This window comes from Schistocerca nitens, chromosome 1 (genome assembly GCF_023898315.1).
Source record: "Schistocerca nitens isolate TAMUIC-IGC-003100 chromosome 1, iqSchNite1.1, whole genome shotgun sequence".
NCBI classification, from domain to species: domain Eukaryota; kingdom Metazoa; phylum Arthropoda; class Insecta; order Orthoptera; family Acrididae; genus Schistocerca; species Schistocerca nitens.
The window spans coordinates 827,938,531-827,962,782 of record NC_064614.1 but is presented as its reverse complement, the minus strand read 5'-3'; the positions used below and the strand labels follow the sequence as shown (position 1 = coordinate 827,962,782).

At 43.2% G+C, this 24,252-nt stretch overlaps 1 protein-coding gene across 1 annotated transcript in view; it reads left to right on the top strand.

Annotated features, from left to right (window-relative positions):
* The window catches only part of LOC126205909 (transient receptor potential cation channel subfamily V member 4), a 247,344-nt gene that overhangs the window by 3,795 nt on the left and 219,297 nt on the right, over positions 1 to 24,252 (top strand). The window contains exon 2 of the mRNA XM_049938875.1: positions 1,266 to 1,376. Within this exon, the coding sequence (XP_049794832.1) occupies positions 1,266 to 1,376 (111 nt within the window). The remainder of the gene's footprint in view (positions 1 to 1,265; positions 1,377 to 24,252) is intronic.

Here is a 24,252-nt window from a genome sequence, read left to right as displayed (position 1 = left end):
GCAGCAGAATGACCAAATCCAGAGAACAGCAAGGTTGTGACATGCAGCTAACTGAAAACTTGTCCAAAAAGTTCGGCTCCAAAGATGCTTACTGTCGAACCAATGGACACACAATCATAGGAGACACAAAAGTAAGTCCTCAGTCTACATGCTTCTTTTTTGTAAATTTGTGAATCTTAAGGTAATCTAAAAATAATGCTATGGAACAGTACGTTTCTCAAAACAAAATACTAGTAGTCAAGCAAAAAATAATTTCTTTTACTGCTCCGTATACTACAGCAGATACCCAACACTGTTAGGTGAACTATGTTTGATTGAAGCCAACGACATAAATTCAGTTGTAAAAGACGAGGCGTAGTTCTTCTTATGAACAAGATAAATTAAAAGCAGATAATGTTGTTCAAGAAAGAAATTCGTGGATGGAATGCGAGAAGTTTTTCACAAAAAATTCGTCGATGGAAGAAGTTTTTCAGCAATAAATCTGCCACGGTTTTAAACTATATTAACAGTTAGAATCCTGATGAAATCTGAGAAAAATCTCTTCTTTCAAAATGGGCAACTTTTTGGACCATACAAAGCTTTTTTAGATCTCCTTGTACACTGTTTACGTCCTAGTACTGATTCCGTTAGTAAATGACCATGCTATGGCTCTGTAATTAGTCTAAACGTTTCTTCGATGACCACAGAACGCTCTCGAATTAACACCATGTAATTAGTATTATTCGATTTTGGACTTGGCCTGAATAGTTACAACAAAAATGAAATTACGGAATTTAAAAAAGCAAAGCAGCCAGTTTATTATTTTTATTTCAGCCATGTTTTAACACCATTCGCATTTAAAATTAAGACTTGTTTCGGAGATTTAATAGTTTTGTCCTTTAATCACATTGTGAACCTCTTGTATTGCAGTTCCTCTTGTTATATGTATTTGCTGGGCAGCAAACCATAGCATCTAGTAATGTTGCTGATGAAAGGTAAATGATACACAAAAGAAAAAAAAAATCAAGGACGTTAAGGTGGGTATCAGGCAATTTGGATGTTTCTTATTTATTCCCACCTCTCATACCCTTCTCATCCCATACTTTCTTGTTCTGAACGATCTTCTTTAATGGTAATGAAACCTATTTCTTGGGAATCTAGCGTACTTATGATAACAGCCCTGACTCACAATGCCGATCGACTCCCTCCACAGTCGGCTGCCTGCGGCTACTGTGTTTCGGCTCTACCACTGGACGGATGATGGACGAGAGTGCGACTCGTTGCAGGTGGAGAAGCTGATCCGAGAGCAGTTCGGCGTGCTGATGTACGGCGAGGGCCGCGGCCAGGTCATCAACAGGGCCGAGTACCTGCGCTGGAAGTTCCGTGACCAGAAGGAGGTCAGTCAGCTGTCTGTACATCGCGTTCCAGCGGCGCAAAAGCCGATAGCTAAAGCTGAAAGTTTTTGAAAACCATTCTGTATAGTTTAACTAGCAAACCGGGAAATGCTCCGCAATTGCAAAACATGTATCGCGGTTGGCTATAACTCTTAACCTCCTCCTATCCCCTCTCTCTGCCCTCCTCCTCTTCCTCCCTTTGTCCATCTCTTCCACCTCCTCATTCTCAACGTTACCCATCTGTACATTACATATACATTTATGTATTATATACGGGGTGTCCAAAAAGTCTTTCCGCAGTGCCGTATGATTGTTCGCCTGCCTGGGTTACTTCCCTTCAAGTGGACTCTCCGAACATTCCACTGTTTCGTTTATCTCAGCCAGCGTCAGTAGTATCGTTGGTGTGTGTCTTACGTGTTGACGTGAACATTCAAGTTTAGTTCCTTTGTTCGTTTGTTTCGTTTTTGTCAGTGTTAAAATGCTAACCATTGAAGAACGTGTATTTTTAGTAGAACAAAGGTTCAAAGCTGGCTGTAAATACAGTTTCAGTTCGTCAAAAATTTAATTCAGTTTTCCCGGAGACAAGACTCCAACATCGCGATACTGTGCGAGATTTGGTTCACTGACAGGTGCACCGAGAAGTGGTCGTCCTAGCGTTTTGTCTGAGGATAAACAACTCGATATTTCCGATAAAATGTTCTTGAGTCCGCACAAGTCAGTAAGAAAACTCGCCCAGGAAATCGACGCTAGTGTCGAAACGTCCATGCAACAGTAAGGAAAAAATTAGAACTTTTCCCATACAAAGTGACAGTCGTACAAGAACTGAAAAACACTGATCATGGCAGGAAACTGCATTATTGTCGATGGTTCAAAAATTTCGTTCAAAAAAGTGGAAGGGATATTCTTAATGAAACGTTTTTCACTGATGAGGCGTGGTTTCATTTATCCGGGTTTATGAACTCGCAAATTCTCGTATGTGGAGTACTGTAAATCCATTGTGTATTCGTGAGGAACCACTTCATTGTGTGAAAATAGGAGTTTGGACTGCAGTTTCTACACGTCGGATTGTGGCTCCCATATTTTTCGACGAAACAATAAACGCACAACGATACTGCAGAGAGTTTCATTTCGGTGTATTCACTGCGGCATACGGCACGCGCGGCTAACAATCATACGGCACTGCGGAGAGACTTTTTGAACACACCGTACAATAAACATATGTAGCCCATGTCTCGCAGAATCTTCATTATTGTGAAAAATTTGATGTAAATTGGTCAGGTATTTTCTGAGATATACGATAACAATGTATCCCCTCTATAGTAAACATATATTTATATACACTCCTGGAAATGGAAAAAAGAACACATTGACACCGGTGTGTCAGACCCACCATACTTGCTCCGGACACTGCGAGAGGGCTGTACAAGCAATGATCACACGCACGGCACAGCGGACACACCAGGAACCGCGGTGTTGGCCGTCGAATGGCGCTAGCTGCGCAGCATTTGTGCACCGCCGCCGTCAGTGTCAGCCAGTTTGCCGTGGCATACGGAGCTCCATCGCAGTCTTTAACACTGGTAGCATGCCGCGACAGCGTGGACGTGAACCGTATGTGCAGTTGACGGACTTTGAGCGAGGGCGTATAGTGGGCATGCGGGAGGCCGGGTGGACGTACCGCCGAATTGCTCAACACGTGGGGCGTGAGGTCTCCACAGTACATCGATGTTGTCGCCAGTGGTCGGCGGAAGGTGCACGTGCCCGTCGACCTGGGACCGGACCGCAGCGACGCACGGATGCACGCCAAGACCGTAGGATCCTACGCAGTGCCGTAGGGGACCGCACCGCCACTTCCCAGCAAATTAGGGACACTGTTGCTCCTGGGGTATCGGCGAGGACCATTCGCAACCGTCTCCATGAAGCTGGGCTACGGTCCCGCACACCGTTAGGCCGTCTTCCGCTCACGCCCCAACATCGTGCAGCCCGCCTCCAGTGGTGTCGCGACAGGCGTGAATGGAGGGACGAATGGAGACGTGTCGTCTTCAGCGATGAGAGTCGCTTCTGCCTTGGTGCCAATGATGGTCGTATGCGTGTTTGGCGCCGTGCAGGTGAGCGCCACAATCAGGACTGCATACGACCGAGGCACACAGGGCCAACACTCGGCATCATGGTGTGGGGAGCGATCTCCTACACTGGCCGTACACCAATGGTGATCGTCGAGGGGACACTGAATAGTGCACGGTACATCCAAACCGTCATCGAACCCATCGTTCTACCATTCCTAGACCGGCAAGGGAACTTGCTGTTCCAACAGGACAATGCACGTCCGCATGTATCCCGTGCCACCCAACGTGCTCTAGAAGGTGTAAGTCAACTACCCTGGCCAGCAAGATCTCCGGATCTGTCCCCCATTGAGCATGTTTGGGACTGGATGAAGCGTCGTCTCACGCGGTCTGCACGTCCAGCACGAACGCTGGTCCAACTGAGGCGCCAGGTGGAAATGGCATGGCAAGCCGTTCCACAGGACTACATCCAGCATCTCTACGATCGTCTCCATGGGAGAATAGCAGCCTGCATTGCTGCGAAAGGTGGATATACACTGTACTAGTGCCGACATTGTGCATGCTCTGTTGCCTGTGTCTATGTGCCTGTGGTTCTGTCAGTGTGATCATGTGATGTATCTGACCCCAGGAATGTGTCAATAAAGTTTCTCCTTCCTGGGACAATGAATTCACGGTGTTCTTATTTCAATTTCCAGGAGTGTATATGATATACATTAAAACAGTATCTGGCCTATGCCATTCCATGTGTACATTACAGTACAGTACCTCTTCCTCAAGTCCCTTGCTGAAATTAAAAATTAAATTGCAAAGCTATTCTGTTCAAGAAGTGGTCGTGTTGGTCTCTGGGTAGACACCTGGACTCTAGCATTGGACGTCCCCGGTTCAGTCCTGGATAGGGCTGGGGATTTCTTCTCTTTCCACTCCCTCCAGGACGTCCCCAGGTCCAATGAGGCTGCTATCAAAAGGTGAACCTGTGGGACCTATACCGTGGATAGAAGGTGGCCGTGGCGAGGGCACGCTGGCACCCTCACTTCCCAAAATGGCTCTGAGTACTATGGGACTTAACATCTGAGGTCATCAGTCCCCTAGAACTTAGAACTACTTAAACCTAACTAACCTAAGGACATCACACACACCCATGCCAGAGGCAGGATTCGAACCTGCGACCGTAGCGGCCACGCGGATCCAGACTGAAGCGCCTAGAACCGCTCGGCCACACCGGCCGGTCTCACTTCCCACCCGCCACTTTCTCCTTCGTAGAGCCGCAGCAGATACAATGGCTTTCCTCTACCTGCAGCCAGCCCAATGTCCAGTCAGATTTACCTTTACAAGTAAAGTAGCCTCCACGTCTTTCTTACGAGAACTGACATTTAGTGGGAAATCACGTTGGTGACTCGGACTAACTACTTGTACCAGTCTGCTAGACAAATGAAACAAAGAAATGTTATCACACGAAGAGAAATCATTTGTCACTCTTACAGGTCCCACTTTGTTCACCACATTGCACAACAGTCTACAGAAAGTGCGTGTACCTGACAGTTGGTGTTTGCTCTTAATACCAAAGAGCCTCTTATCGAAAACATAGAACCCAAATGTAATGTGACGGTAACTTAAGTAGATTACAATAAATTGTTGTTCTTTTCACAAACGTGAACCAGTATCTTTAAATTATTGAATTTCTTCGGACTTTTTTTTTTTTTTACCAGGGCTATGTATTCCCTCAGCAGTTCTCCAGTTACATCGATTAGTTAACAGAAAGAGATGGCTTAACGCCACCACAACGCACTGCACTAATCAAATGGAAAAGAGAAATTCTTTAAACCGCCAAACGTTATTAACATTCTACATTTTCATTCTTCACGTCTACATATTTGCAGCCCTCTGCCGCTAGGAGGCTCCGAACTGTAGCGTGTAACATGGTGGTTTGTAACGTAGTTATGTCGGTGGTTGAGAAACAGTGTGCTGTAATCCGGTTTCGAATTCGAAGAGTTCGTCCACACATTAAGCACTCTCTGCTTCAGCATGACAATGGCAGACCACACGCGAGTGCTGTGACGTCTACAACAAGCCGCCACTTAGAGTTCACTGTCATCGATCATTCTCTACAGAGTCCCGACTTGGCCACATCCGATTAAAGACAACTTTCGAGGACTCCACTTCGGTAGTGATGGATTGGTGCAAGCAGAGGTGAGGTTTTAGTTCCGCCAAGAAAGACAAACATTCTCTAGTGACGCTATCAACAAACTATTCACTCCTTGGGAGAAGTGTTCGCCGCTAGGGTGACTATACGATACGATATTGCACTGCCTCTGTTGTTAAGAAGTACGATGCAGTGGTTGTATATAACTGGTTGACGACATATGCACGGTTGGGTCTGGCCTTGAGCTGTGCTCGGACAGCCTGAGGGTAAGGCGAGCGCTGGAAATCCGGGTTCCAGTGCCGCTCCGGCACAAATTTGCACTCTCGTCATTCAATTATACGGCTGATGCTTGTCCATATTTGCAGTTGCGAATATATTTTATGTATTCCAGGCTGAGTATGTGGAGAAATAAATGTGTAGAGATGAAGAATAAAGACGTAGAATGTTAATAATGCTTGCTTTATTTAATAAGCCTTAGGAATTTTCACATAAAAATCGGAGGAATAATTTTCAGCACGCAGTAGTAAATCGAGTGGGGCTGATACAATGCTCGGATGGTCTAATCTCTGAAAGCAACCTCTCGCGAAAAACTGAAGATCTAATTTTTAATCATGTGAATAGAAAAAACTTTAATGGTCCCATTGTAATAACTATTATCATAGCTATCAGTACACAGACCGATCTGATGCAGTTGTCCACGCAAACCTATCCTACATATATCACATCTGCGTAACTACTATACCACTTCTGCATCACAATTCAAAAGCTTAAATTCTTCTCTTGTCTGTAATTTTTATTCTGCACATTCGGCTCATAGAAGGCTATCTCCCAAATAAACACTTTCAGATAAGACACTCTAACACTTAAATTTATATTTATTATACATGTTTCTCTTTTGCACGAATGCTGGTTTGTTAAATTCTATTCATAGTAGACGGTTCGATGAAGTGTATTAACATGCAGAACTTCGGAATAACACCATGACCCGGCTTCTTAAGACAAAGCTTAAACGATTCAAAACTTTGCTCTGATGTCTTGGTTTGTCCAACTTGTGGGGAGGAGCCTCTCCTGTGACAGAGGTTCTAATGCTACGTAAGGTGGGTGTATGCAAGATCCCCTGTCAGCGTGACCTTTAATAAGCCAGAAGATAAAGATGGTCACAATAATTAAAGAAAGTTTCAAAAAGAGATGATTGCTAACTTTGGGAAAAGTGTTTCTGGAAAGGTTAAGTTTTGAGACTGTTCGTGTCTCAAGAGGGGAAGTGTATTGCGAGAGGAGTGGTAGAAAGACTGAACAGCCGTCGGAGGAAGACATGTAGCCCCACACGGCATTGACCAAAGTGGTGTTCAAATACAGCGGTACGCAAAGGCCAAGCGACATATGCAGTGGCCGAGCTCACCGTTCAAATAAACCTCAAGCGGACTCTTCTCTTCCATAAGAGCTCATCAATTTCTACTGCGTTCGGCACTTCCAAGAGTAGGAAGGTATCTGCACACGTGCTCTGTGTGTTTATCGGTACTTATTATAGCTAATTATTGTTTAAGTCACAATTACGATTTAATACAGGAGATTACCGATTTCGGTCGTTGTTGGCCTCTTCAGATTGTTTTCAGGTTATTAATAATGTAACTTGTCAATTTCGGCACTATGTATGAACGCCTCACCATTAAGAAATACTTTTAAAAAAATATTGAGACAACCATACGCAACGACAAAGTTCACGCGTTACACAGTAAATAGGTCGAGGTGGTCTTAAGACGGCTGACTATGGTCGAAACTTCATATTGAAAAGTTATTAGCACTTTTTCAACTCATCTAGTGCAAATTCTTTGCTTTCCATATTTTGGGAGGAGGTGGATTGGACTAAAAGATCGAAATATGTCTAGCAAACATGGGTTGCATAAAGCATACTTTAAGAGATATAAAAACATGTTCATTGGAAGAGATATGGTTCACAATAACGAAGATGAACAAATGCTCATAGCTCTTAAGGGATTCACTTTAGAGAATTTTTACTGGTATTTTTTTTCTATTTCGTTCACACTATTACTTCTGGGAGTTTGTTGGTAGAGTTCTGTATATGAAATCACAACTGTAACAGAAGGGCTACCCCCATGAACCATGGACCTTGCCGTTGGTGGGGAGGCTTGCGTGCCTCAGCGATACAGATAGCCGTACCGTAGGTGCAATCGCAACGGAGGGGTATCTGTTCAGAGGCCAGACAAACGTGTGGTTCCTGAAGAGGGGCAGCAGCTTTTTCAGTAGTTGCAGGGGCAACAGTGTGGATGATTGACTGATGTGGCACTAACCAAAACAGCCTTGCTGTGCTGGTCTGAGAACGGCTGAAAGCAAGGGGAAACTACAGCCGTAATTTTTCCCGAGGGCATGCAGCTTTACTGTATGGTTAAATGATGATGGCGTCCCCTTGGGTAAAATATTCCGGAGGTAAAATAGTCCCCCATTCGGATCTCCGGGCGGGGACTACTCAAGAGGAATCGTTATCAGGAGAAAGAAAACTGGCGTTCTACGGATCGGAACGTGGAATGTCAGATCCATTAATCGGGCAGGTAGGTTAGAAAATTAAAAAATGGAAATGGATAGGTTGAAGTTAGATATAATGGGAATTAGTGAAGTTCGGTGGCAGGAGGAACAAGATTTCTGGTCAGATGAATACAGGGTTATAAATACAAAATCAAATAGGGGTAATGCAGGAGTAGGTTTAATAATGAATAAAAAAATAGGAATAAGGGTAAGCTACTACAAACAGCATACTGAACGCATTATTGTGGCCAAGATAGACACGAAGCCCATGCCTACTACAGTAGTACAAGATTATATGCCAACTCGCTCTGCAGATGAAGAAATTGATGAAATGTATGATGAGATAAAAGAAATTATTCAGGTAGTGAAGAGAGACGAAAATTTAATAGTCATGGGTGACTGGCATTCGAGAGTAGGAAAAGGAAGAGAAGGAAACATAGTAGGTGAATATGGATTGGGGGAGAGAAATGAAAGAGGAAGCCGTCTGGTAGAATTTTGCACAGAGCATAACTTAATCATAGCTAACACTTGGTTCAAGAATCATAAAAGAAGGCTGTATACATGGAAGAACCCTGTAGATACTAGAAGGTTTCAGATAGATTATATAATGGTAAGACAGATATTTAGGAACCAGGTTTTAAATTGTAAGACATTTCCAGGGGCAGATGTGGACTCTGACCACAATCTATTGGTTATGAACTATAGATTAAAACTGAAGAAACTGCAAAAAGTGGGAATTTAAGGAGATGGGACCTGGATAAACTGACTGAACCAGAGGCTGTACAGAGTTTCAGGGAGAGCATAAGGGAACAATTGACAGGAATTGGGGGAAAGAAATACAGTAGAAGAAGAATGGGTAGCTTTAAGGGATGAAGTAGTGAAGGCAGCAGAGGATCAAGTAGGTAAAAAGACGAGGGCTAGTAGAACTCCTTGGGTAACAGGAGAAATATTGAATTTATTTGATGAAAGGAGAAAATATAAAAACGCAGTAAATGAAGCAGGCAAAAAGGAATACAAACGTCTCAAAAATGAGATCGACAGGAAGTGCAAAATGGCTAAGCAGGGATGGCTAGAGGACAAATGTAAGGCTGTAGAGGCTTATCTCACTAGGGGTAAGATAGATACTGCCTACAGGAAAATTAAAGAGACCTTTGGAGAAAAGAGAGCCACTTGTATGAATAACAAGAGCTCAGAAGGAAACCCAGTTCCAAGCAAAGAAGGGAAACCAGAAAGGTGGAAGGAGTATATAGAGGGTCTGTACAAGGGCGATGTACTTGAGGACAATATTATGGAAATGGAAGAGGATGTAGATGAAGATGAAATTGGAGATACGGTAGTGCGTGAAGAGTTTGACAGAGCACTGAAAGACCTTAGTCGAAACAAGGCCCCAGGAGTAGACAACATTCCATTGGAACTACTGACGGCCTTGGGAGAGCGAGTCCTGGCAAAACTCTACCATCTGGTGAGCAAGATGTATGAGACAGGCGAAATACCCTCAGACTTCAAGAGGAATATAATAATTCCAATACCAAAGAAAGCAGGTGTTGACAGATGTGAAAATTACCGAACTATCAGTTTAATAAGTCACAGCTGCAAATTACTAAAGAGAATTCTTTACAGACGAATGGAAAAACTGGTAGAAGCCGACCTCGGCGAAGATCAGTTTGGATTCCGCAGAAATGTTGGAACACGTGAGGCAATACTGACCCTACGACTTATCTTAGAAAATAGATTAAGGAATGGCAAACCTACATTTCTAGCATTTGTAGACTTAGAGAAAGCTTTTGACAATGTTGACTGGAATACTCTCTTTCAAATTCTAAAGGTGGCAGGGGTAAAATACAGGGAGCGAAAGGCTATTTACAATTTGTACAGAAACCAGATGGCCGTTATAAGAGACGAGGGGCATGAAAGGGAAGCAGTGGTTGGGAAGGGAGTGAGACTGGGTTGTAGCTTGTCCCAGATGTTATTCAATCTGTATATTGAGCAAGCAGTAAAGCAAACAAAAGAAAAAAATCGGAATAGGTATTAAAGTCCATGGAGAAGAAATAAAAACGTTGAGGTTCGCCGATGACATTGTAATTCTGTCAGAGACAGCAAAGGACTTGGAGGAGCAGTTGAACGGAATGGACAGTGTCTTGAAAGGAGGGTATAAGATGAACATCAACAAAAGCAAAACGAGGATAATGGAATGTAGTCGAATTAAGTCGGGTGATGTTGAGGGAATTAGATTAGGAAATGAGACGCTTAAAGTAGTATAGGAGTTTTGCTATTTGGGGAGCAAAATAACTGATGATGGTCGAAGTAGAGAGGATATAAAATGTAGACTGGCAATGGCAAAGAAAGCGTTTCTGAAGAGGAAAAATTTGTTAAGATCGAGTATAGATTTAAATGTCAGGAAGTCGTTTCTGAAAGTATTCGTATGGAGTGTAGCCATGTATGGAAGTGAAACATGGACGATAAATAGTTTGGACAAGAAGAGAATAGAAGCTTTCGAAATGTGCTGCTACAGAAGAATGCTGAAGATTAGATGTGTAGATCACATAACTAATGAGGAAGTATTGAATAGAATTGGGGAGAAGAGGAGTTTGTGGCACAACTTGACAAGAAGAAGGGACCGGTTGGTAGGACATGTTCTGAGGCATCAAGGGATCACCAATTTAGTATTGGAGGGCAGTGTGGAGGGTAAAAATAGTTGAGGGAGACCAAGAGATGAATACAATAAGCAGATTCAGAAGGATGTAGGTTGCAGTAGGTACTGGAAGATGAAGAAGCTTGCACAGGATAGAGTAGCATGGAGAGCTGCATCAAACCAGTCTCAGGACTGAAGACAACAACAACAACTGAAATAATCTGGTACACCTTACCAGCAGTTGCTGCATGTCTTGAAAGGCATAATTTGTGCCCTTACAGCAACGACTTTCCCTGTAACCCGTACACATTAACGGCCTTTTTGGTGAGAGGGTACGGGAGGATTTTTCGGGGAGTCTGGTTTTCTGCGTCATAGGATAAGGTGATATGTAAGTCGAACGGCAAAACAAAACTCTGCTCGTGTTATTGCAAGAAAAATGGCGGAAGCGACAATGTTACAGTGTGGACAACGTTTCCGCAGAATTGTCTACCAACATTGATATACGTGCGATGTAGCAAACCTGGACAGCCGGATGCATATTAGCATCTTTGGCGACAATTTCCATCTGTGGGCGCGTATTGATAATACCGGTATCTGGAGGTTCGACAAGTAGTATTATTAATGTTCTTGTCACATTATCGATTCCGCGTTTAGATACATCCTACGATCACAAATGGAACCTCTTATTACTTGTTTTTCGTCGTAATGTAGATAATTCCTCTGGGTTAGCCTAAGAAAGTACCTCTGCCAGGAGTCGACATACGCAAATCAAGTGCCGCTGCTGCTAAACATGAAAGAACTAGCCGACATACTGGCCTTCGAAGGGGTGGTTCAAATGGCCTGGCAAATCGCTCGTAGGTGATGGGTCGATGAGAGTGACCTGTGGCAGCTCGTATTGTTGCCGAATGCCAGCGATACGTCGTTGGCGTGTTGGGTCCTTAACGAACTCGTTATCGACGGCGTTACTCGATGTGAAAGACCAAGGGTTACGTAGCACTGTAAGAGGTCTTGTATAAGTGCTTTAAATTATTTACTACCGTAATGAAACCCGGCATTTAGCAATGACGCCTATGGCCTTATGCCTTTTGCGACCAGTATCGTCTGATCGCCAAAGTTGCCATGCGACCTCTACCTATCTAGCACTAGAGAGACGACAAGCCTAAAAAGTATGGGCGAACTGTACTGGTATTGAGGATACGAACTGCATAATACAAGGACCATAACTGTGATTATTTTCCGCAGTCGCAAAACTTTCAAATCGCATTTCATTCCTTTAATAGCCATACTTTTTAAGAAGCCTATGATTTAAAAGTCAAATAAGTTTTGTGAAGAAATGCAGCTTCATGCACGAAATCCGTCTACAATGCCTTAGAAATTCTTACAAAAAAATATTATTTCTTATAATTCGTGCGTGGAGATAGCTTGTTTTCAAGACGCCGTGGTGATACACTCGACTGGTCACATGATCCCTGCCAGTGGCTGTCAATCTGGTACGTACCGCCCACTAGTAGCCGTTCCAGCTTGCACAGTGGGCAATCTGCGGTAACGGTTTTAAAAACATTTTCACTGGGTTTTCGTAAAGTTTTGACATAAAACACTTGGTAAATAATAATTATTATATGCTTTAATTTGCTGTAACTCTGCGCTAAGAATTTTGTGAAATTATTTCCCTACTTTATAAATTATCATCACTGCGGGACCAGAAGGCGATTAGAAAATTTTACTACTAACGAAGATCCGGAAGTGAGTGATTGACTGCCCGTGCTTTATGTGTGTGCACTTGGCACGGTAACTTCGTAGGAGAACGGATAATTTTCTCCAACATAAACTGATTCAGACAAACCGTAATAAAAAGTTTGGATGAGTAACTTGTAAAATCAAACTACCCTGGATGAAACTGCCACATTCAAATGCACCATATTCATTACATATATGTTCAAAATGGCTCTAAGCACTATGGGACTTAACATCTGAGGTCCCCTAGACTTTAAACTACGTAAACCTAACTAACCTAAGGACATCACTCACATCCATGCCTCACATCCATGCCCGAGACAGGATTCGAGCGGTGGTCTCGCGGTTCTCGGCGCGCAGTCCGGAACCGCGCGACTGCTACGGTCGCAGGTTCGAATCCTGCCTCGGGCATGGATGTGTGTGATGTCCTTAGGTTAGTTAGGTTCAAGTAGTTCTAAGTTCTAGGGGACTGATGACCCCAGCAGTTGAGTCCCATAGTGCTCAGAGCCATTTGAACCATTTGAACAGGATTCGAACCTGCAACCGTAGCAGCCGCTTGGTTCTGGACTGAAGCGCCTAGAATCGCTCAGCCACCGCAGCCGGCTACGTATATGTGCTGTGATAATTTATGTTGTGCTTACGCAGAAAGGTAAATCGATTTTATGTCTGTATTTCAGTTGTCAGGGATAGGCAGAACTCTGAAGTGTCTTGGCGGCTTACCTTCTGCTGCTGTCACCTTTCTGTACTATTACCGTATTGCACGGTTTCCTTCCCTGATGACTAGGAACCGACACATCCGTGTCGCTCGCCAATCGTCCCGTCGCAGACTAATGCTCAGCAACGGTACGGGCCGTTGTATGGACGAATGTATTGTTGAGAACTGCGTCACGTCGCTGTTTGTTGTTTACTCTCAGAAGATACGCAGAAAATAATCACAACACAATTAAGGGCGAAAGTAGACTGGGGCATTGTTCAGGGACATACGAGGAAAAGGCACTCGTGGTGTACGAAGAAAAGAAAGGAAAACTTAAAATGAAAAGGAAAAGTGGAGAAATTAGTAAAGTCTGTCACTCAAATGAAGTCTTTCGCTATGGTGAAATAAATGCTCCTGGAAAACCTTCAGAGGTAAATATGTGCGAATCCTATGTTTTGTTTATTCCTTGGATTCGAAGTGAAGTGCCAATCAACCATTTCTTTCAATTCTGGCAATGTACGTTCAAGCGAAAAAAAATGTCGAGTTGCACCGTGCTCCACGTTAAATTGTAGGCACGGTAAGTCAGTTCGTCAAATGGGGCAAGGCAACGATAAACTACTTCCGATAGGAGCATGGCTAGTAAGGCACTTTGGTGTTCGAACCAACCTTCGCTTTGCACATAGCTTTACCTGCACCTTTATAATCACTTCAAAGATCGGTGTGTACTGAGACTTGAAGACAAGTTAATTAAATCTGTAGAGCGAAAATGGCTAGATATGAGTAAATGTTGTTGAAACGCCCGCTAAACCTGCTGGGCAGAACAGGTAATAGGATTGTGAAAAGGGCCAAAAGTTGAGGTCAGTTTCTGCTTCTAATTGTCATTTATTATAATTTAATAACATTTACAACCAAAGCGGCACATAGTCGGACCTTTACCGAATGCAACTGTTTCACGGCTGAAGGCCTCCAAACAAGAAATCTCAACAAATCAACAAGATAAAAATCCAATTAAGATAGCACTAAAATAATTTTAAAAAACCAGCAAACATATGCAAAGTGCAATACAAATGGCTGAGGGCCACAATTAAATTTCAAAATTTTAGAATATATTACGATAGACTTAACGGCAGAAGGCCAGAATGTTTAACAACAAGAAATCTTAAAAATCAACAAGATTAAAATAAAATTAAAGAGGCAAATGAAATAAATAAAAAAAACGTATCTAGGCTACGAGGAAAGCAGATAGAACATACATATGCAAGGTGCAATACCAAATGCTGAAGGCCACAATTAAGTTTCAAAATTTTAATATATATTGATGATGATGATGAGTCCCATACTTCTTTACAGAGCGTAGGGGAGCGACGCGGGAGAACCGCGCCGCCTTACTAGGCAAGGTCCTAGTGGAGGTGGTTTGCCATTGCCTTCCTCCGACCGTAATGGGAATGAATGATGATGATGAAGACGACACAATAACACCCAGTCATCTCGAGGGAGGAAAAATTCCTGACCCCGCCGGGAATCGAACCCGGGACCCCGTGCTCGGGAAGCGAGAACGCTACCGCGAGACCACGAGGGGCGGACTTAATATATATTACCATAATCTTTTAAAGGCAGAAGGCCGCAATGTGTAAGCTTGAAAGATAAATTTAAAAATTAATTTTGCAATATTTTTAAGAAAATAAAAAATAAGCCTTAATTTTAAAATAGCTGACAACAGATAACTAAACACCGGTGGCACTAAGAAGCCTCCAGGGAGGTCGGTCTGCCCTCGTTCGCTTAGGCGAGACAGGTGGTGAGCCCAACTACACCTGATCCGTCGGAACCCAACTAGGGGACAGCCACGGACCGACCGACACTATGACTTGCTTCCCATCAATCAGTACATGAGAACTCAAACCGGAAAGGTTACCAACGTGATAATCCACAATGGAGTATGTATTAGCTGTGAAAATTACTCACCATGTTGGACAGCGACAACAGGTGAGGAAAGGACGCTGCCTGAAATTACGTTAGTGGCCAGGGCAGGTAACCGGAACACTAACGGCCACTAGGCAGAAAATTCCGCTGGTACACTTGACTTTGAAACAGGGTGATATAGTTAACTTCACTCAAAAGAACACTGCCTGAAATTACGTCAGTGCCCAGGGCAGGTAACCAGAACACTAACGGCCACAAGACAGAAAATTCCACGGGTGCACTCAAATTGTAGTCGACCGAAATAGTTAATTCCTCCGCAAGGCGGCTAAATTTCTGCAGTAGAAACACTCTGTGTTGCTCACAGGAAAACCTCCCCAACAGCAAACCACCGAAATGAACCACTAGAACATGAACGGACGTGGCTTGGGTAGTTGAAACCACTACTCAACTTTGACGTCCTGGGGCGGTGAACCACGAAGCTCGTAGCGATCGGACAGCTCCACACACGCTCCGACACTGCGCAGGGGCTGCCAGTGCCACCAGCCGACTGCACAGCGCGGAGATAACTTTCCTCGTCCGTAACAACCGACCGACTCGCCACAGAATGCCGACAACATCTAAAATCGTCGTCAATGGAAACAACGGCAACTGCACACACAACCTGACAAACACTTGCACGAAGACCTGAACGATACACAACAGTAACTAAGCACACACGAAGACACGCGGGAGTCGATGCACACACACAAGCCGACTCATGAACGATCGGCGAGCCAAAAAACGTCGTCCGGTAGGACGACCGACAGACGATCCACCAAGACGGTGGCGCGGCTCAAGTGATGCGTGGCGGCAACGGTGGGGCGAGCCGTGTCGACGCGCACCTCGCTGCCGCCCCACCCGACTGCACTAGTGCCGCATCGCAACTCCCCGACTGGCAGGTCCGGACTGCGCTCCAGACGCGTTCCAACCGACTCGCAGCCCGACCGGGAAGTAATAGCAGTCGAGCAAAGATACTACGAAAGGGGATATATCGATACGCACTGCTAACGCCGCTCACGGTCAGGCAAAGCAGCAACTCAGTGACAGTGGTAATTTAAATTAACGTAGTGAGGTGGAAGTACGTCAAAAACAGGGTGTAAAATACACGATGGCGGGAAAACGAACCACGCACGACTCAGTTGTGGTCGAACTAGTGAAGAAGCATCTATCATGAGAGTATATACAGTTTTATGCAAGTGAATATCAAGACCAAACGTAGTCCTTAAATGCGTTGTAAAGGGTAATATAGAAACAGCCCTGCAGCTGTACGAATCCACTGTGTTAAGGCTGCGTAATGGTTAGCGCTTCTGCATAGTGAGCAGGAGAGACAGGTCGAATCCTGGCCTTGACACAAGTTTTCAGTCGTCGCTTCAGTCTGCATATATACATCATAGCTATTTGTGACTTGAAAATGTCTCTGGAACCATATAGTTTCGTTTTATTCAGAAAGAGTTGAAAACGTCTATAGAATTTTTGGCCACAGCATGGTGTTGGAATTGAAAAACTTGTTCCGTCAGCACTTCCAAGGTAACACTATGGACACTAGACCCATTTATGGACTTACAGAGAGGTTCATTGATGTTCTTGAGGATTTGAAAAGCGTAATTCTTACGAGTAAGAAATATAATGAACTGGGTGTAGCAATACGTCCTAAAAACATAATGGAATCCTACAGTTTTGTTGTTCAGTGTAAAGTAACAGAATGAATCAACGTAGAATCTAAGGCGTCGAATTCTGAGAGTATGAACGTCGCGGCTACAACCGACATCCTAGGGACAGAACTATGAGAAAGGATCATTCGGTAAAAATTCAAAATCTGTGAAAGACGGGTCATCGAGTAGAGATGTACCTAACAAAGGAATAACAACGGTAAAGAAACAAAAAGGAAGCAATGAAGGTAGGTTAGGGTTTAGCGTCCCTTCAATGACGGTCATTAGAGACGTAGCACAACCTCGGGTTAGGGAAGCATGTGGGAAGAAATCGGCCATCCCATTATGAAAGGAACTATCCCGGCATTTGCGTTAAGCGACTCAAGAAAATTACGAAAAATCTTAAGCTGGATGGTTGGACCGGTATTTGAACCATAATGCACCGGAATTTTAATCCAGTGTATTAACAACGGCAGTAAAGATACATTTCGACGAGCAATGTGAAGACGAGGTACAGAGCCCGTAACTAGACTCAGAATTACGCTTCATTTACCCATTGGTTGTCAACATCTGTTAGGAAGAAGATACTTTGTTTTTAAGGAACGAAGTAAGTTATGACGTATACAGAGCAATGCTTGCTTTGTTCATATCTAGTTCATGTGATGAAGATCTTAAAAAACAAGCATTTTAATTTTTTTCTGTGACATCTTTTCGTGTCATTCCTCTTCCTTTCCGCTTCAGTTCCTTATATACAAGATGGTCCATCTGAAGTTTCGGATGAGATTATCTCGAAAACTATACATATAGTGGGTGAGACAAGTTCGTAAGCTTAAAGGTGGACATCAAATGATACTACACGTGACCCCCAGTCCCCACCCCCTTGGGTGGGCCGGGGTGAAACTTTTAAATCTTAAATGGAAACCCCCATTTTTTATTGGAGATTCGGATTTTCCATAAAAAAAGTAATCAAGTTTTGTCTGAAACATTTTTTAAACCATTGACAGATGGCGCTCAAATCGAGAAAAATTAAAATTGGTGAAGACCTCCGATTTATTTAGAATGATCCGAGAAGGACGCATCAAATCGATACACAATGTGCACCAATTCTTTCATACGCCAAATGAAGCTATTTTTTTTTACAAAATATATCCTACCCGCCACAGTTTTTGATGGAGGGAGGCGGAATGGTACTAAAATATCGTTAGGGAACCGTTCACAATTTCATTACTCACCCGACTGTGGTGCTACCGTGACCAAACTGCGAACTACGGTTCAGTATAAAGGTAGGTGCAAAGCGATCAGACGTCACTTCACTGTCAGATTGTGAACCGTAATCATCAACTAACGAAAGTAAGTTATTCTTTAGCGAAACATGGCTCACTATCCTCCTACAGAGATTGTTGATATGATGTTAATTTTAGGTGAATACCATAACAATTACGCTGAAGCTGCGCAATTGTATGCGGATCGTTTCCCAAACAGACGACATCCAAACGAAAAGATTATTCGAAATTGCACTCAACGAGCTCGAAATGGATACATGCACCGTCCACCTCGTCATCGCGAATGCAATGAAAATGACGCTCGTACCCTTACCGTTCTCGCCTGTGTTCAACTGGATCCCGAAATTAGTAGTCGTGCGATTCAGAGACAAACTGGGATTCCGAAATCAACTGTTTTGAGGATTCTGAAGGCATCTAAATATCGTGCGTATGATATCACACTGACACAGACATTAACGACGATAGATATGCAAATATGATTGCATTTCTGCCAATGGGCGTTGTAAGTGATAAGAGGCGACAATGATTTTTTTAGATACGTTATGGTCACCGATGATGCCACATTCAAAAACAATGGCGGATTAAATCGCTATGATTATCATTACTGGTCCCCTGTCAATCCACATTGGCACAGACCCATTGACAATCAACACAAATGGTCGTTAATGGTCTGCTGTGGAATTTTAAACGGTTACTTGATAGGGTCGTATTTTTTTGACCGAAATGTTACAGGGGAATCTTATTTACAACTTCTCCGCGATGATTTGTTTGAGCTAATGGAAGATGTTGATTTAGAAACTAGGCAACGAATGTGGTTCCAACAGGACAGAGCAGCTCCACACTATGCTAAAAATGTGCGGAACGTTTTAAATTTACGGTACCCTGGTCGGTGGATAGGACTCGGCGGACCAATTCAGTGGCCTCCACGTTCACCAGACCTAACATCTCTTGATTTTTTCTTGAGGGGTTATTTAAAAAATATTGTTTATGAAAGACAGCCCACAACCAGAAACGATATGGAGCAACGCATTCGAAGAGCGTGTGCAGCCATACCATGGGATGTGCTGCTCAAAATTGTGGACAACTTTCGCAGACGATTGACTTTATGCATTGAAGCAAATGGGGATAATTTTGAACCATTTCTTCGTGGCTAATTTCATTAATTAAGCACCCCAAATTGTGAGAGGCAAGGGGACTCACACTAATGAAGCACCCCATGGGAACATCATTCTACTACGTCCATGTCGTTATTCCTGGGTAACGCTAAAAGTAGGATACAGTACATTTTGTACAAAAATAGCTTAATTTGGCGTAACGAAAGAATTGGTGCCAATTTTTTTATAGAGCTGATGAGTCTTTCTCGGATAATTCTAAATAAATCAGAGTCCTCCCCCAATTTCACATTTTTCTCTATTTCAGCGCCATCTGTCAATGGTTTAAAAAATGTTTCAGACAAAACTTTATTACTTTTTTTATGGAGAAACCTAATCTGTGATAAGAAACAGGTGTTTCGATTTAAGATTTAAAAGTTGCCCTCCCCCCCCCCCCCCCAAGGGGGCAGGGGCTGGGGATCACGTGTAGTATCATTTGATGTCCCCCTTTGAGCTTACAAACTTGCCTTACCCACTATGTTTACCCGATGTATAGTTTTCGAGATAATCTTATCCGAAACTTCAGATGGACCACACAGTATATAAAACGCGCTGTGAGTCGTTTTGCAAGGCGTCTATCATCATCGTAATAAAATACTCCAAACTTGTCCGATCTCCCGCTTGCCGGCCGGCCGTACACAGCTGTGGCTCCTGCAACGTTCGAACGACTTCCATGTGTTTGGCCCGATGAAGGACGCACTAAGCGGGAAACGTTACGTGGGTGATGGGGAGGTTATTGACGCAGCAAGATTTTGACTCCGACGTCGAGCAATTGTGCCATGCGGGCATACAGGCCTTTCAAGTAAAGTGGAGTGAAGTCCTCTCGTTGAACGAAGATTATATGGAACAGTAAGGTTTTGCAGCGAAAAGAGTGGGGAATTATTTGGTATATTGGAATCCTGAATAAAACCAACCTGCTTTCAAGAAAATGTGTAGCATTATATATTTAACACTCCTCGTATTTGCGTTCTGCAATGAGTCAGCTACGGTTACTGAGTTTGGCTATGTTATCAGAAGTAGAAGATTGGTGCGAATGGTCATAGGCTTGTTTGACTAGTGAGAAAGTAATGAAATAATTAATGTGCTACTGAATAAATAACGCGTGTCTATAAAATCCCTTAAGGATCAATAAAACCTCCTCTACCATAAATACTATCCACCTTCTATCTACAGTGATCACTGGAGCGAAGCAACATACCAGACGGAGAGTCGCCACCATAATCTAAATCAAAGAATGCCGGTCGGAATCTGCTGCCAGAGTCTGAAGGCAGAGTCTGTGTCCATCGAAATCTGATGGCAGAGGCTGAAGGGAGAGTCTGTGCTCATCGAGATCAGGTGGCAGAACGTCGAAAAACATCGCTTCTGTACTCTTCCTAGCGTCCCCATGAAAAAGATCTGGACACAGATTTGCAGCAGCCAATCAAGACACGTGAGCTGTGATCAAGACACGTAAGCTGTGATCAAGACACGTAAGCAGTGATCACCTAGTGAGATCTTCGAATCCCCCTGCACAAGGAATTTTGAAAATAATCAACCGAAAATTCCCGTGTAAGAAGATAGATAGCTGACAAGCGGCCAGCATAGCGCCAGTCTGTTACTGCATCCCTTTGTTCAGAAAACTTGAAACGCTACCGACAAGTTACTTCTGCAGAACTGGAGGAACATGCCTTGGCGTGGCAATCGCTAGCCGCAGTGCCGGGCTATTAGCTCCCTCATGTCGAGATCAGCGACTGGTCTCAGAAGTTCCTCCCCAGAGAACTGGAAGCGTAACGGACAGGGTCCTCTAGGAGGCAAGAGACGTCCATCTGTTGGCAGCGGTCAAGCTGGGCCACTTGTCCGTCGCCAGCTCAGGACACAGACAAAGTTGTTACTCTCTACCTAGGGTGAAGGGGCGAGTACTCTCATGATTTCCTCTCCCAGGCAACTTAGCCACAAGGCAGAAACTTACGAATATTTGAGTCTGGCAAAAAAAAAAAAAAAAAAAAAAAAAAAAAAAAAACCGAGAAGAAATACTTGTTTCGTAAATAACTCACTTTACTTCTCGGCTCGTCTCCTTTGAGCGATATACACTTGGTCCTCCTCAAGAAAACGCTTTTAGTAATTTAGAGAAATCACGGTCAAACTCTGGATGGTCAGATGGGGATTTGAATCGCCATCCTCCTGAACACGTGACCTAGAGGGGCAGCGCAATGTTTAGCACACTGGACCCGCATTCGGGAGGACGAGGGTCCAAACCCGCGTTCGGTCATCCTGATTTAGGTTTTCAGTGATTTCCCTAAATCGCTTAAAGCAAATTCCAGGGTGATTATTTCGAAAGGGCACGGCCGCTTTCCTTCTCCGTCCTTCCCTAATCTGAGCTTGTGCTCTTTCCTAATCCGAGTTTGTGCTCCGTCTCTAATGACCTTGTTCTCGATGGGACATTCAATACTAATCTCCTCTTCCGTCTCCTCGTCCTCCTCCTTGTGAATACATGTACAGTGCCTTACTGCTGCGCCACTTTTCTCGGTTTGGCTACAACTTTTTTGCAAACGCAGCAGTTGTCAAAATGTAGTTGTCAGTCTATTCCTGTTTAGAAGTCTACTGAGGCAGTCGTGTTCTAAATATCAAGTTACTAACTGTAAGAATTTATTCATGTTAGAGTTTAATTGTAATTGATACGTTGTCTGAAACAACGACTTAACTGACATCTAAAACTGACAGTAATTCTAACATTTTACACTAGTTCAAACATTTTACACTATCACGTCACGTATTCTGAAACCATGTATTTAATTTGTATTTTACTCAAATTTAGCCCATGTACGAGAGTTTGAGATGAATAAAAAATTATTCAAAACTGTTGAAGCTCTATATCTCGATCTTCCAGGTGTGAAAATTACCGAAATATCAGTTTAATATGTCATGGTTGCAAAGTACTAACACGAATTCTTTACAGAAGAATGGCGAAAACGTTAGAAGCCGACCTTGTGGAAGATCAGTTTGGATTCCGGAGAAACTTAGGAATATGTGAGGCGGTATTGACGCTACGACTTATCTTACCTACGTTTATATCATTTGTAGGCTTAAAGAAACCTTTCGACAATGTTGACTGGAATATTGTCTTTGAAATTCTGAAGGTAGCAGGAATAAAATATAGGGAGCGAAATGCTATTATCAAGTTTTACAGAATCAGATGGTAGTTGTAAGAGTGGAGGGACATGAAAAAGAAGCAATGCTTGAGGAGAAAGTGAGAGAGGGCTGTAGCCTATCCCAGATGTTATTTACCCTGTACATTTAACAACCAGTAAAGGAAAACAAAGAAAAATATTTGCCCATGACATTGCAGTTCTGTCAGAGACAGCGATGGACTTGGAAGAACAGTTGGTCGGAATGGACGGTGTCTTGAAAGGAAGACATAAGATGAACCTCATTAAAAGCAACACAAGGATAATGGAATGTAGTCGAATTAAATCAGGAGACACAGAGATAATTAGATTAAGAAACGAGACAAATTTGTAGATAGGTTTTGCTGTTTAGGCAGCAAAATAACTGATTGAAGTTCGCGGTAGAGAAGCTATAAAATATAGACTGGCAATGGCAAGAAAAGTGTTTCTGGAAAAGAAAAGATTGTTACTATCGAATTAAGACTCGAGTGTTAGGCAGTCTTTTCTGAAGCTATTTGGCTGGAGTTTAGCCATGTATGTGGTGAAACATGGATGCTTAACAGTTTAGATAAGAAAACAACAGAAGCTTTTGAAATCTTATGCTAAAGAAGAATGCTGAAGATTAGATGAGTATATCACGTAACTAACTAGGATTTACTGAATAGAATTGGAGAGACAAGACTTAACTAACTTGACTATTAGAAGAGATTGTTTGACAGGACAGGTTCTGAGGCATCAAGGAATCACCACTTTAGTATTAGAGGGAAGAGTGGGAGGTACAAATTGTAAAGGGAGACCAAGGGGTGAATACAGGGTGGTCCATTGATCGTGACCGCGCAAACTATCTCACGAAATAAGCGTCAGACGAAAAAACTACAAAGAACGAAACTTGTCTAGCTTGAAGGGGGAAACAGATGGCGCTATGGTTGGCCCCCTAGATGGCGCTGCCATCGGTCAAACGGATATGAACTGCGTTTTTTTAATAGGAAACCCCATTTTTTATTACATATTCGTGTAGTACGTAAAGAAATATGAATGTTTTAGTTGGACCATTTTTTTCGTTTTGTAATAGATGGCGCTGTAATAGTCACAAACATAAGGCTCAAAATTTAAGACGAATGGTTGGTAACAGGTAGGTTTTTTAAATTAAAATACAGAACGTAGGTACGTTTGAACATTTTATTTCGGTTGTTCCAATGTGACACATGTACCTTTGTGAACTTATCATTTCTGAGAACACATGCTGTTACAGCGTGATTACCTGTAAATACCACATTAATGCAATAAATGCTCAAAATGATGTCCGTCAACCTCAATGCATTTGGCAATACGTGTAACGACATTGCTGTCAACAGCGAGTAGTTGGCCTTCCGTAATGTTCGCAAATGCATTGACAATGCGCTGACGCATGTTGTCAGGCGTTGTCGGTGGATCACGATAGCAAATATCCTTCAACTTTCCCCACAAAAAGAAATCCGGGGACGTCAGATCCGGTAAACGTGCTTCGCCGACGAATCCACCTGTTATGAAATATGTTATTCAATACCGCTTCAACCGCACGCGAGCTATGTGCCGGACATCCATCATGTTGGAAGTACATTGCCATTCTGTCATGCGGTGAAACATCCTGTAGTAACATTGGTAGAACATTACGTAGGAACCCAGCATACATTGCACCATTTAGATTGCCATCGATAAAATGGGGGACAATTATCCTTCCTCCCATAATGCCGCACCATACATTAACCCGCCAAGGTCGCTGATGTTCCACTTGTCGCAGCCATCGTGGATTTTCCGTTGCCCAATAGTGCATATTATGCCGGTTTACGTTACTGCTGTTGGTGAATGACGCTTCGTCGCTAAATAGAACGCGTGCAGAAAATCTGTCATCGT